This window comes from Oncorhynchus gorbuscha, linkage group LG13 (genome assembly GCF_021184085.1).
Source record: "Oncorhynchus gorbuscha isolate QuinsamMale2020 ecotype Even-year linkage group LG13, OgorEven_v1.0, whole genome shotgun sequence".
NCBI lineage: Eukaryota > Metazoa > Chordata > Actinopteri > Salmoniformes > Salmonidae > Oncorhynchus > Oncorhynchus gorbuscha.
The window spans coordinates 71,079,780-71,093,554 of NC_060185.1; the positions used below are offsets into that span (position 1 = coordinate 71,079,780).

General features: G+C 43.7%; 1 protein-coding gene across 1 annotated transcript in view; it reads left to right on the top strand.

The window, feature by feature from the left end:
- LOC123993471 (ankyrin repeat domain-containing protein 50-like) overlaps positions 1 to 6,303 on the top strand; it is a 41,525-nt gene extending 35,222 nt beyond the window's left edge. Inside the window, exons 4-5 of the mRNA XM_046295647.1 lie at positions 1,604 to 5,145; positions 5,624 to 6,303. Of these exons, the coding sequence (XP_046151603.1) occupies positions 1,604 to 5,142 (3,539 nt within the window). The 3' untranslated portion in view covers positions 5,143 to 5,145; positions 5,624 to 6,303. The remainder of the gene's footprint in view (positions 1 to 1,603; positions 5,146 to 5,623) is intronic.
- Positions 6,304 to 13,775: the final 7,472 nt, after the last annotated feature.

Genomic DNA, 13,775 nt, shown 5'->3' on the forward strand with positions numbered 1-13,775 from the left:
TATTTTCCAAAACTACTTACACTGAACAAAAATATAAATGCAACATGTAAAGTGTTGGTCCCATGTTTTATGAGCTGAAATAGAAGATCCCAGAAAGGTTCCATACGCACAGCAATCGTATTTCTCTCAAATTTTGTGCACAAATTCATTTACATCCCTGTTAGTGAGCATTTCTTCTTTGCCAAGATAATCCATCGACCTGACAGGTGTGGCATATCAAGAAGCTAGTTAAAAAGCATGATCATTACACAGGTCCCTTGTGCTGGGGACAATAAAAGGCCACTCTAAAATGTGCAGTTTTGTCACACAACACAATGCCACAGATGTCTCAAGTTTTGAGGGACTGTGCAATTGGCATGCTGACTGCAGGAATGTCCACCAGAGATGTTGCAGAGAATTGAATGTTACTTTCTCTACCATAAGCCACCTCCAACATTGTTTTAGAGAATGTGACAGTGCGTCCAACCGGCCTCACAACTGCGCACCACATGAATGGCGTTGTGTGGGAGAGCCGTTTGCTGATGTCAGCATTGGGAACAGAGTGCCCCATGGCGGCGATGAGGTTTTGTTATGGACAGACATAAGCTATGAACACGATGGCAATTTGAATTCACAGAGCTACCGTGACGAGATCCTGAGGCCCATTGTTGTGCCATTCTTCCACCGCCATCACCTCATGTTTCAGTATGATTTCTGCCAATATCCAGCAACTTTTTACAGCCATTGAAGAGGTCTGGGGCAGCATTCCACAGGCCACAATCAACAGCCTGATCACTCTATGCGAAGGAGATGTGTAGCGCTGCATGATGCAAATGGTGGTCACACCAGAAACTGACTCGTTTTCTGATCCAAGCCCCTACTTTTTTAAGGTATCTGTGGCCAACACAAATACCTTTAAAAATATATATATATATCTGTATTCCCTGTCATGTGAAATCCATAGATTAGGGGCTAATGAACTTTTGACTGATTTCCTTATGAATTGCAAGTCAGTAAAATCTTTGAAATTGTTGCATGTTGCGTTTTATATTATTGTGCAGTATATTTTACAATATTATTGATATGTCTTTGGTTAAATGTATTGGACTGATAATGTATTGTGTTTTTTAGGATTATCAAAGGCCTTATGCATCAAATACCCCTTTAGAGCGTCAATTACAGCAGCTTTGTTTTCCATAGTCCTTCACAAAAGATCTGCCATATCGATGCTGAACTGATTACTCTGCCAGAGACCAGGGTCATGCTCTCAATTCCTTTGAAAGGTTTTACTTTAACAACATGGCTTTGCCACTAATTAGTCTCTGCTTTAGGAAATGGAAGCTTGATGTAATATAATTTTTCAAAGGTAAAAGATCAATGGGAAAATGGAGTGACTATATTCTGAAGGTCAGACGTCTTTCTGAGAATTTAAGGTCACCATGGGAAAATGTATTACTTATCTTCGTATGAGTGCTGAAATTCAGTGTAAAGACTAATTATACCCGCTCTTTATTACTCTGATACACTGTAACACTACCATATTAATATTGGAAATGTGTGGGAAGAAGTTGGCAGAAATAAAAGTTTGTGGTAAACTAATAGGTTTTTTTTCTCTATTTTCTAGGATTCCGTAAAATCAGCCTGGATGACCTCCGTAAAGCCTACATCGTCAAGGACGTGCAGCAGTACATCCTCCACAGACTCGACCAGGAGGAGGCCCTTCGCCAGCATCTTACCAAGGAGACGGCCGAAATGCTCAACCAGCTGCACATCAAAAGCAGTGGCTGCTTCCTGTACCTGGAACGAGTGCTGGACGGGGTGGTGGAGAACTTCATCATGCTGCGAGAGATCCGTGACATTCCCGGCACCCTCAATGGCCTCTACTTGTGGCTCTGCCAAAGGCTGTTTGTCCGGAAGCAGTTTGCCAAAGTCCAGCCCATCCTCAACGTGATCCTCGCCACCTGCAGGCCGCTTACTGTCAAGGAGCTTTACTATGCTGTCTGGACCAAAAACATGGCCCTCACCATGGAGGACTTTCAGAAGAAGTTGGACATCCTCTCCAAGTTGTTGATCGATGGCCTCAGAAGTACTAAGATCCTCTTTCACTACAGTTTTGCAGAGTGGCTCCTGGACGTTAAGCATTGTACCCAAAAGTACTTGTGTAATGAAGCAGAGGGACATAGAATGATGGCAATGAGTTACACTTGCAGGGCCAAGCAGCTCAAACCGCTGGAGGTGCAGGAGTTTGCCATGCATCTGATCAAATCCAACCTGCAGATAGAGCCTTTCAACCTGGCTCTTTGGATGGTGTGGAATGGCACACCGACTAAAGACTCTCTTTCCACCTCCATACCTAAAGAACAGGAGGTGCTGCAGCTTCTGGTCAAAGCTGGGGCTCATGTCAACAACGAGGACGACCATGCCTCTTGCATAGTGCAGCAGGCACTGGAGAGAGAGGATTCCATTCGGACATTGCTAGACAATGGGGCCTCTGTGAACCAATGTGATTCCAGTGGCAGAACTTTGCTGGCCAATGCTGCGTACAGTGGAAACCTGGATGTGGTGAACTTTCTCATATCCAGAAGAGCCAACATGGAGCTGGTGGACAGCCATGGACAAACAGCACTTACTCTTGCTGCAAGACAAGGGCATACTAAGGTGGTCAACTGCCTCATTGGCTGTGAGGCAAACATCAATCACACAGACCACGATGGGTGGACCGCCCTTAGGTCTGCAGCCTGGGGTGGACATTCGGAGGTGGTGTCTGCTCTCCTCTACGCCGGTGCCAAAGTTGACTGTGCTGATGCCGACAGCAGAACCGCCTTGAGAGCCGCAGCTTGGGGAGGCCATGAAGACATCGTGCTGAACCTCCTCCAACACGGGGCAGAAGTCAACAAAGCAGACAATGAAGGAAGGACGGCTCTCATTGCAGCGGCATACATGGGGCACAGAGAAATCGTAGAGCACCTCTTGGAACACGGGGCAGAGGTGAACCATGAAGATGCGGACGGAAGGACAGCCCTCTCAGTTGCTGCTCTCTGTGTGCCTGCCAGTAAAGGTCATGCCTCTGTCGTAAGCCTCCTCATTGACAGGGGTGCAGAGGTGGACCACTGCGACAAAGACTGCATGACCCCCCTCCTTGTGGCTGCCTATGAAGGACATGTGGACGTAGTTGATCTGCTGCTGGAAGGTGGAGCTGACGTGGATCACACTGACAACAATGGCCGAACGCCTCTTCTTGCAGCAGCATCCATGGGCCATGCCTCTGTTGTCAATACCCTGCTTTTCTGGGGTGCAGCTGTAGACAGCATCGACAGTGAAGGAAGGACTGTTCTGAGCATAGCGTCCGCTCAAGGGAATGTAGAGGTGGTCCGAACTCTGCTGGACAGAGGGCTAGATGAAAATCACAGAGATGACTCAGGCTGGACCCCATTGCACATGGCCTCATTCGAGGGTCACCGGCAAGTATGCGATGCCCTCATTGAGCAAGGTGCCCGATGCACAGAGGTGGATAATGATGGTCGAATACCCCTGATATTGTCTGCGCAAGAGGGCCACTATGACTCTGTCCACATTCTTCTGGACAACAAGTCTTGCATCGACCAGAGAGGTTACGATGGGAGGAATTCTCTCAGGGCAGCTGCACTGGAAGGCCACAGGGATATTGTTGAACTGTTGCTGAGTCATGGTGCTGATATAGATTATAAAGACGCAGACGGACGCCCAACATTATACATATTGGCACTTGAGAATCAGCTAGCAATGGCGGAGTACTTCCTGGAAAATGGGGCCAATGTGGAAGTCAGCGACACAGAGGGAAGGACGGCCCTCCATGTGTCCTGCTGGCAAGGGCATGTAGAAATGGTCAGGATGCTGATCAACTATCATGCCGACGTGAACTCTTGTGACAACGAGAAGCGATCGGCCCTCCAGTCAGCGGCTTGGCAAGGCCACGCAAACGTTGTGCAGTTCTTGATTGACAATGGCACTCACGTGGATAATACGTGTAATCAGGGGGCAACAGCGCTTGGCATTGCTGCCCAAGAGGGGCACAGAGATGTAGTGCAGATCCTTCTGGAGCATGGCGCTGACCCCAACCACGCAGACCAGTTTGGACGCACAGCCATGCGTGTGGCTGCAAAAGGGGGGCATTCAATGATCATCAAACTTCTTGAGAAGTATGGGGCCTCGAGTCTTAATGGCTGTAGTCCTTCTCCAGTACACACTATGGAACAGAAAATCCCACTCTCTGTGTCTGGGAAAATGCACTCCCTCACAATAAAATCCAACAGCTCTGGCAGCACAGGAGCTGGAGATATGCAGTCATCGGGACGTGGTTTACAGAACGGTCCTGTCCACGCCTTCAGCTCCCCTTCGGAATCTCCTGACTCTACCGTGGACAGACAGAAGTTGTCTCTCTCAAATAATTCCCTCAAGAGTTCTAAGAACTCCTCACTGAGAACCACCTCATCCACAGCGACTGCACAGACGGTGCCGATAGATAGTTTCCACGGAATGACCTTCACAGAGCAAATCCAGCAACACTCTCTGCCTCGCAGTCGGAGCCGACAATCCATTGTCTCACCTTCCTCCACCACCAAGTCCATTGGACATCAGCAGGGCTCTCTGAGTGAATTCGACTGGGCTCAGGTTAAGCCAGGTCTCAAGTCGACCAAAGGGAGTAAGACCGAAAATACCACATGCAACAGCAAAGGGGGGTCTGGAGACAAGAAAAGGCTCAAGAGCATTGGCTCAACCCAGGGTCAGGTGTTAGAATATGAGATGACCCAGTTTGATAAGAGGATTGCGCTCAACAAGTCTGTAGCGAGCATTGCGGTGAAAGATCCTCATTGCAAGATCATGGTTGGTGGCTCCACCCAGCCAGAAGTGGGACTGACCCAAGAGCAGTTATTCATCCAACAGCAGAGCATTGCAGAGAAGAAGCGAAATGGCATTATGACAAACCCCAACTACCATCTTCAGGGCAATCAGGTTTTCCTCGGGAGGGTTTCTGTCCATAGGACTGTACAGAATAGAGGGCACCAGGACGTTCTGGAGAACTACCCCATAGGGGAGACTGAATTAAGCCTTAAGCAAGTCTTGAAACTGCAGATAGAAGGATCTGACCCTGGGTTTAACTACAAAAAGGAGACTCCATTATAGCTGGTAAGGGTTTAAACTAATCTGATGTCATGCTTTTTTCCTAAGCTAGAGTTCTTCTGGTGTTCAACAGTTGTTTTATTAATGATTTAATAAGTAGATGATCAATTCAGACGGGCTTTATTTTCAGTATGGTTTCAAATGGTTTCATTACATCTTGAAGATAGAAGATCTAGTTAACAACATGCAGGGATGGGATGAAGGCTGAAGATCAGAATCCCCGTGTACTAGTATACATGTCTGTATATTACTTGTATGATTGATTGCCACGTTGTTGATACAGTATGTTGTTATTAAAATACAATCTAATGACTCACTCACCACTACTGGAAGCACTGTATGGAAATGTCCTGTCAATATTCTATTATCATTAGTAGACTTGAACATGACTGATGCATTTCAAAGAATGTCCTTTTCTGGCCAAGAAGACTACGATGTTTTCCAACTCAGCACTAAACCCAAATCATTTTCATTGCCGTTTCAGATGTCTTGACGGCAATATCGTCGTGCAGACATCGGAGGGAATGTGCCAAAGCAACTATGTTCATCCGCATACGAACCGATTGAATTGTTTTCCACTCTCAAGTGGAACACCTCAGAAAACCTAAGGGAAGAATGTTGATCGCTGCACAAGGCTTACATGAACTGATACTTCAATGTGCCTACATCTGTTACAGTCTTCTCAGTGTAATCATGCACACTATCATTTAATTTAATGTATTGATATTTATGCAGTGTATGCACTTTTTAAAAAGAGAATGACAAACATGCATTTGTTCAGTCTCCCGTTTATGCTCATGTGGTTCAAACTAATTGTTCAAAAGGATCATATATATATTTTGTGTGTGTTGTTTTGTCCTGGAATCATACACACCAACAGCAATTTACCACTGAGTTCATCGTCACATCAGATCAGAGGGACATCAAGATAATCGATGACATGGGATAATGTTGCACGCGTTGATACTCTGTCTTTCTGAAAACCCCAAATAATCGGTGTTAACTTTGTTCAGTGTGCTAAGCATATACTATATATAAAAAGGTATGTGGACACCCCTTCAAATGAGTGGATTCTGCTATTTCAGACACACCTGTTGCTGAGGGGTATAAAATCGAGCACGCAGAAATGCAATCTCCATAGACAAACATTGTCAGTAGAATGGCCTTACTGAAGAGCACAGTGACTTTCAACATGGCACAGTCATATGATGCCACCTTTCCAACAAGTCAGTTCCTCTGGGTTTGGTGGATGCCAGGAGAGCACTACCTGCCCCAATACATAATGTCAACTATAGTTTGGTGGAGGAGGAATAATGGTCTGTGGCTGTTTTTCATGTGGTGGCAGGTAGCCTAGTGTTTAGAGTGTTGGACTTGTAACCAAAAGGTTGCTAGATCAAATCCCAGAGCTGACAAGGTAAAAATCTGTTGTTCTGCCCCTGAACAAGGCAGTTAACCCAGGCTGTCATTGAAAATAAGAATTTGTTCTTAACTGACTTGCCTCATTAAATAGAAAACAGTTCAGGCTAGGCCCCTTAGTTCCAGTTAAGGGAAATCTTAATGCTGTGACATTCTAGACAATTCTGTGCTTCCTACCTGTTAAAGCATGTCAATGCAAAGTGAGGTCCATACAGAAATTGTTTTTCAAGATCAGTGTGGAAGAACTTGACTGGCCTGCACAGAGCCCTGACCTCAGCACCTTTGGGATGAATTGGAATGCCGACTGCGAGCCAGGCCTAAATGCCCGGCCTCACTAATGCTCTTGTGGCTGAATGGAAGCAAGTCCCACAGCAATGTTCCAACATCTAGTGGAAAGCCTTCCCAGAAGAGGGGGAGGCTGTTATAGCGGCAAAGGGAGGACCAACTCCATATTAATGCCTATGATTTTGGAATGAAATGTTTGATGAGCAGGTGTCCACATACTTCTGGTCATGTAGACTATGCTGTGTGTAATATGATAATAGTTAAGGCAATTTGCTATACAAGTATAATCAAGCATATTTATTTAGGAAAAAGCCACTTTCATTTGTATTGTAAGCTCTATCATGGTGCTGTGTTCAAAAAAATTCCTGCAGTTATTTTGGACTCCATTTTGGTCGTCTAAATTCTATTTTCTTTGCTATGTGTATTGTAGTACTGCAGATACAGTACCTAAAGGGGGAGAGTTCGATGAAAATGTTAAACCAATGTGATTTCATTTTGTCCCTGTGGGACTTTGAATTTGTTTTTGTGTGCATTTAAATTGATTAAAATAACCGTTAGTATACTGTCGACTACAGAGTTTGGTGCTGAATGCAAATGTCTCAAGCTTAAGCCGGGGTGAATGCATTCGTTGACAGAATTCTATATATAACCCGCAATGCAAGAAACTAAATTCAAGCTTTGTTTCCCCTATTGTAGTGTGGCTATGTTTTGATAATTGCAGTATATTTTGGGGCAAGACACAAAAAAGGCTTAAGGTTCACTTGTCACGACTTCACCTAGTAGTAGACTTCAATAATATGATGTTTTTTAGGCATTGTTTGAAATGTATGCCTATCATGCCAAAGTTGAAACAGCTTCTTTTTTTTTTCTCCGCCCGAGCGGCTGCAGATCAGTTGCCCCAGCTCTGGCTCCCCTGGCAAGGGAGGGTCCTGGAGATGGTGCTTTCGGATTGGAAACATGTGTTTCTAATGGACTATGTGGAACCTGTGTGAGCATTGGCGTGTCATATTTTTTTGCAGGGCTTTTCACAATGTTCACAGTGAGCAATTTTGTGCCAAGAGAGAGAGAGAAAAAAATGGACCGCTGTCGCATGCACAAACACATACGGTATAAAGCCCAAGTCACAGCCCTCCGCTCTCCAGTACAGCATGAAGGTGTGCTACAGTATGAAGGTAGAAAGGAAACATTTTAGGATCAATTCTGGACGAGTATTCAAACTTGTTTCGCCATCTATCAAACTGTCATTACTTGTCTTGCCTGTGTTGTCTGTAATATTGTTTCGAATTGACCCTAAACAATTTGATTGTAAATAGCTTACCGTGTACATTGAACTTTTCATTCAAAAAGCGTATTTCCTGTACTCTGTTAAGCCGAATTTTCTGATGTATATTAAAGTGCTTAATAAAACATATTTGCTTTACTGCTGGAAGTTAGACTCTCTTATTGTTCCATTATTGTAATTGAATAACCGCCACATTCTCAATGAATCCTTTTAACCACTGTACCAGACTCTTAACAGAGATGCATACTATGCCAAGTCTGTTCCCTATTAGATAACCTTACGTGTCGAAGGCCATTACATCCATCCCTGAGCATTGAGCAACCGTTTCTTCTCTTGTCAAATAATTGCCTGGTTTGGCATTGTTGCCTGCCTTAATGCGCTGAATCTCGTGAGGCCTACATATACACACAGATTGACTTGATTACTGTATCCTCTCGAGAAGTATGTCACGTTCTGGGATAGTCATTTCCCAATGAGCCTTGTGTCAATTGTGTTATCTATATATAATACATGGCTTTCTACTGTTTACTTCAGCGACGACACATAGGGCAGCAGTATGACACAACATACAAAGGTAATCTGTTGATTCATTGGATAATGTCTTTTACTGACAAATTGACACTGAAATGTATCCAACTCACATTTTTCGACGAGTCTCCGTAGTGGATATCTGACTCAAATTAAAGATTGTATTGCAACCATAATTATTTACGGCCAACTTATCCAAGCATAGATGAAGTCAAATAAAAGCCTGAGTCAGTAGCCCCCAGTGGGGTGGACATTTGGTCATAATGCAGAAGGTAGATAAAGAATAGGGTCTGATTTTCCTGTTATTAAAGCTATATAGCCACAGGCTACACTGTCAATCTTTCCCCACCATGCAGTTGATGGCGGAGGGCCGAACCAGGACATTGCATGCATCGCAGCACTTGGATCAAACTGAAGTGGAACAGAGGGCTGTGCCAGGCTCCATCACAGCTCTGGTTCACTCAGTTCACCACAGAGGAAGAGATGATAGGAAGACATGAGGGGTCTGATCACAGGGATGGTATCGTATGTTACACGGGCGATTAAATGTTTAATCTACTTCCAAATAGTTAAAGTGTTGATATTATGCTTGATTATGAAGCAGATTGAAGCAAACATTTGTAATCAAATCAGTTATTAGCAGTTTCTTTTTTATAAGTTGCCGATCATAATGGTTATTTCTCTTTTCTGTTGTCATGCTTTTGACAGTAAGTCACTTCGATCGTTGCACCCTTTTCATCCAGGCATTGACTGAACAGGAAAATGGTGTTATTTTGTGGTTTCGAATATACAAATCTAATTACTATAGGTTTAGTTGTTGTGGGTTGGGGGGTGGAGTTGTGCCTTCGATGCAATTTCCAGCTATTCTGTAATACAGAAATGAGCCCGTCAAAACAAAGAGACTAATCTTGCTCTAGGGACTTCAGAGCTTCCAACCACAAACAAGGGCGACATGGTCTTTGATATCTCCACCCTGCCAGTAATAAAGAAGTTCTGTTGTAGGTCCTCACATATAGAATGTGTTAAGGGGATTCAACCAGGGTGTTAATGAGCAAATCAGATGATGATGACATCATCAGGAGTGTCCATGGTTGATTCTTTCTCTTGGACTTTCTCATGTCCACATCTGTTTCTCCTCCTTGTGGATTCTCACAATACAACCTCTGAACAGAGCCCAATTGTTTTCCGTAGACCAATTTAAAGTAATATTGCATTCAAATTACTTGGTAAATGGACGCATCTGGCATGTTTTGATGCCAGTCTGTTCACGAGTGATCTTTAGACTAGTGATGGGACAATATGCTGCTGTGGTGTTTCAAAACAAACACATTTAGTGGATGAGCTGGATTGGAGTAAGGAAGTATACTGTACATCCTGTCAGCAAAGACAGTGTAGGAGCTGGTGAGGAGCAGTAAAGTAGGGTCCATGGAGAAATCTCTCAATGGGAAATATAAGTCCACTCATTCATTTATTTTACGACAAAAGTGCCGTGAGGCATAACACTTTATCCGTCTGGTTCGCAAATTGAAATCGCCAGAGGTTCCCATTGCTAGGGTTTTCTTAATAATCATAAATATTTAGAATTTTGCTGAACGTTCCTGCAATGAGATAATAATTTAGTGGAGGAAAAGGTTATGATTTGCGTATGCTGGGTGGAGATTTATTATGTTGCAGATGGAGGTGGCAAATGAACTTCAGAGTCGCATTAAATACATGCCCTGCTGCATATCTCATTACCTGGGGATCTGGCGCTGAATTATACGTTGGGGAAAGGGAATGTTTCTCTTCATATGAGGCAATGTTTTAAGGAAAAGGACGTGACTGAACAGAGAGTAAAAGAAGACGTTCAACGACCATTTGTTAAGACTGAAATCATAAAAGCAATGTGGAAAGTAGAATTGTGTTCTGAGATGATACCCTTCAGAGGAATGAATGAATTGGCCCTCGTGAGTAACAGAGCACAAAATAAACTGTTTCCAAGCGATACTTTTTAGATGTGTTTTTGCCACTTGCTGAAGTGACCAAAGGCAGCATCGAACCAAATATGACTCTATTTTGAAGGCAGGTGCCTCAAGGCAGATAATGCTAATATTTCACATAAAATAATAACAGTATATGCATATTCCGTATGCCTTTGTTGCTTAAGGTTACCTAATCCCTATGATCTATCAAGAAAAGTGGATAAAAAGCCTTAAAGGACTCTCCAAAGAAAATCTGCTCTCTTTGATGCTCGAAGCGATGGCCCAGTATGTACACAGGTGTCCTAGTTTCACTGTAGTCTGAATAACCCTCATGACTGAACATTCATATCTGGCATTTCTTCACCATAGTTTTAGAATATGTGTTGTCACTGAGGAGACATTTCTTTTGAAAGGCTGGCCTTTAGTATGTGAATCGCCCATATACTGTACCTTTGTACCACACAGACGTAATTTCTCATTACAGATGAAGCCAAGGGAAATAAACAGCAGTTGATTACAGCCTAACCATCCCAGTGGCCAAGACAGACGACTACATTAAACTGCTGTTTGCAGCATTTGATGCTGTAGCTTGTGATATCTTCTCTTTTTCATGTCTGTGGGACACAAGGGAACTGGAATCTTGCAGAGACAGCTGGGAATAATCATCAACAGATTTGCCTTCCCCCTTTCAGCTATAAACATTGTGCACAACGGAATGAGATTGAATCTCTATCAAATAGACCATTCGGCTATCAAACCGCAAAACTGAGGAATACGAAAGCACGCGCATTTATGCATATTGATAAACTACATGAACATCTTATTGCGTTTGAGCGATTATAGTAGGGAGTTGATGAATTTTAGCAGTGGAGACTTTCTTCAGCAAATAATCCTCCCTGACTGTTGCTTGGTTCAGCTCAGGACACCAGTGCTCTTCTCTTCTCTGCTCTACTTTCCACTGCGTCGAGCGAATACAAATATTAGGTGTCGAAGGGCCCTGGGACAAATGGCGAATTGTGGAGAAGAAACAAAAAACTGTTACTGTGTATGAAGGAACTGAGAATGAGTATGGAAGGAGCCTGGAAATCAACATAGTGAAATGACAAGCAAGGCTAGATGTGAGTGCCAGGTGAGTGCCAGACGATAGCTTGAACTCCAGAGGGCGTTGTTGAATATTGTTGAATACAGTGTGGAGAAAGGGTTTGAAGACACCGGGGGAACACGAGATGGTTAGCTGCTGGACACCAGTAAGAGTTACTTTAACCAAACAACTATGGCCATGACTCCAGGGCTAAGGCAAACTGGCAAGGCAGAGCGGGATAACTCGTGGGCAGCCTGACATGTTGCCTTACCGACTGATCATTCCGTGAATGCGTTAACTTCCATCGAAATCATTGACCGACCCTTTGTGTGGTCGAGTGACCCTCAAAGTTAACCGCAATTCAGCACAATCAGTGCATGACCTTCCGACTCAGTACTCCCCAGATGCGCATTCTCACTGGCCTCATGGCCCTTCACGTACCCCTGAACCCCTATTCCAGGTCAGTACCTTTGACTCCTCGTAAAGGGGCCCCTTTCTGCTGCTCTGGCCAGTCAAGCAGCACATAGAGTCTGAACTCATTAACCACAGAAGCTGGGATGTGGAAGAGGTAAGGGCTCTCAAGTGGTCTGTCATTTATTTGACCTACTGACTATGTGCCACAAATACCATTTGAATATTTGCAGTGCACATAAATACATTCATTACATTTTTTACAAGTCAGTAATGAACAAATTCTTATTTACAATGGCGGCCTACACCGGCCAAACCTGGACAATGCTGGGCCAATTGTCCGCAGCCCTATGAGACTCTCAATCACGGCCGGGTTGTGATAAAGCCTGAATTCGAACCAGGGTGTCTGTAGTGACAACTCTAGCACTGAGATGCATTCCTTAGACCGCTGCGCCACTTGGGAACCCAAACATATAGCCTTGGGTTGTAGTTACTATAACCTAGAAAGCGCCTCTATGGCTAGGTCTGTGTATTTTTCTTGATAGCCATGTGAAACAATCTATTTTCGGCCCTTGGGTCATGTCTGAAACTTCTGTAAAAACATATCATTTCACACTGGAATGAGTAACTGAGACAAATATGTCGGGTATGACGTGTCAAGCATCTGCTATTGTGGGCTATATGGGGTTTAGAAGGGATAGTTTATTGGTCGCGTACACATATTTGCAGATGGTATGGCAGGTGCAGTGAAATGTGGTTCTAGCTCCAACAGTGCAGTAATAATACCTGGCAATACAAAACAATACACACAAATCCAAAAAGTAAAAAGATCGAAATTAACACACACCCCACCCACCGAGTGTACAAAATATTAGGAACACTATCCTAATATTGAGTTGCAGAACAGCCTCAATTCGTCGTGCATCAACTCTACAAGGTGTCCAAAGTGTTCCACAGGGATGCTGGTCCATGTTGACTCCAATGCTTCCCAGAGTTGTGTTAAGTTGTCTGGATGTCCTTTGGGTGGTGGACCATTCTTGAGTGTGAAAAACCCAGCAACATTGCAGTTCTTGAGACACTCAAGAACTGCAACATCTGGCACCTACTATCATACCCCGTTCAAAGGCACATAAATATTTTGTCTTGCCCATTCACCCTCTGAATGGCACATATACACAATCCATGTCTCAGTTGTCTCAAGGCTTAAAAATCTTTCTTTAACCTGTCTCCTCCCATTCACCTACACTTATTGAAGAGGATTTAACAGATGACATCAATAAGGGAGTTTAGCTTTCACATGGTCAGTCTATGTCATGGAAAATGCAGGTGTTCCTAATGTTTTTAACACTGTGTGGTTTGTGTGTGTGTGTGTGTGTGTGTGTGTGTGTGTGTGTGTGTGTGTGTGTGTGTGTGTGTGTGTGTGTGTGTGTGTGTGTGTGTGTGTGTGTGTGTGTGTGTGTGTGTGTGTGTGTGTGTGTGTGTGTGTGTGTGTGTGTGTGTGTGTGTGTGTGTGTGTATATAGATATATTTGTACCATTTTCTACATTGTAGAATAATAGTGAAGACATCAAACCTAGGAAATAACACATGGAATCATATAGTAACCGAAAAAGTGTGAAACAGATCAAAATATAGTTTTCTGTTTGCGATTCTTCAAAGTATCACTTTTTGC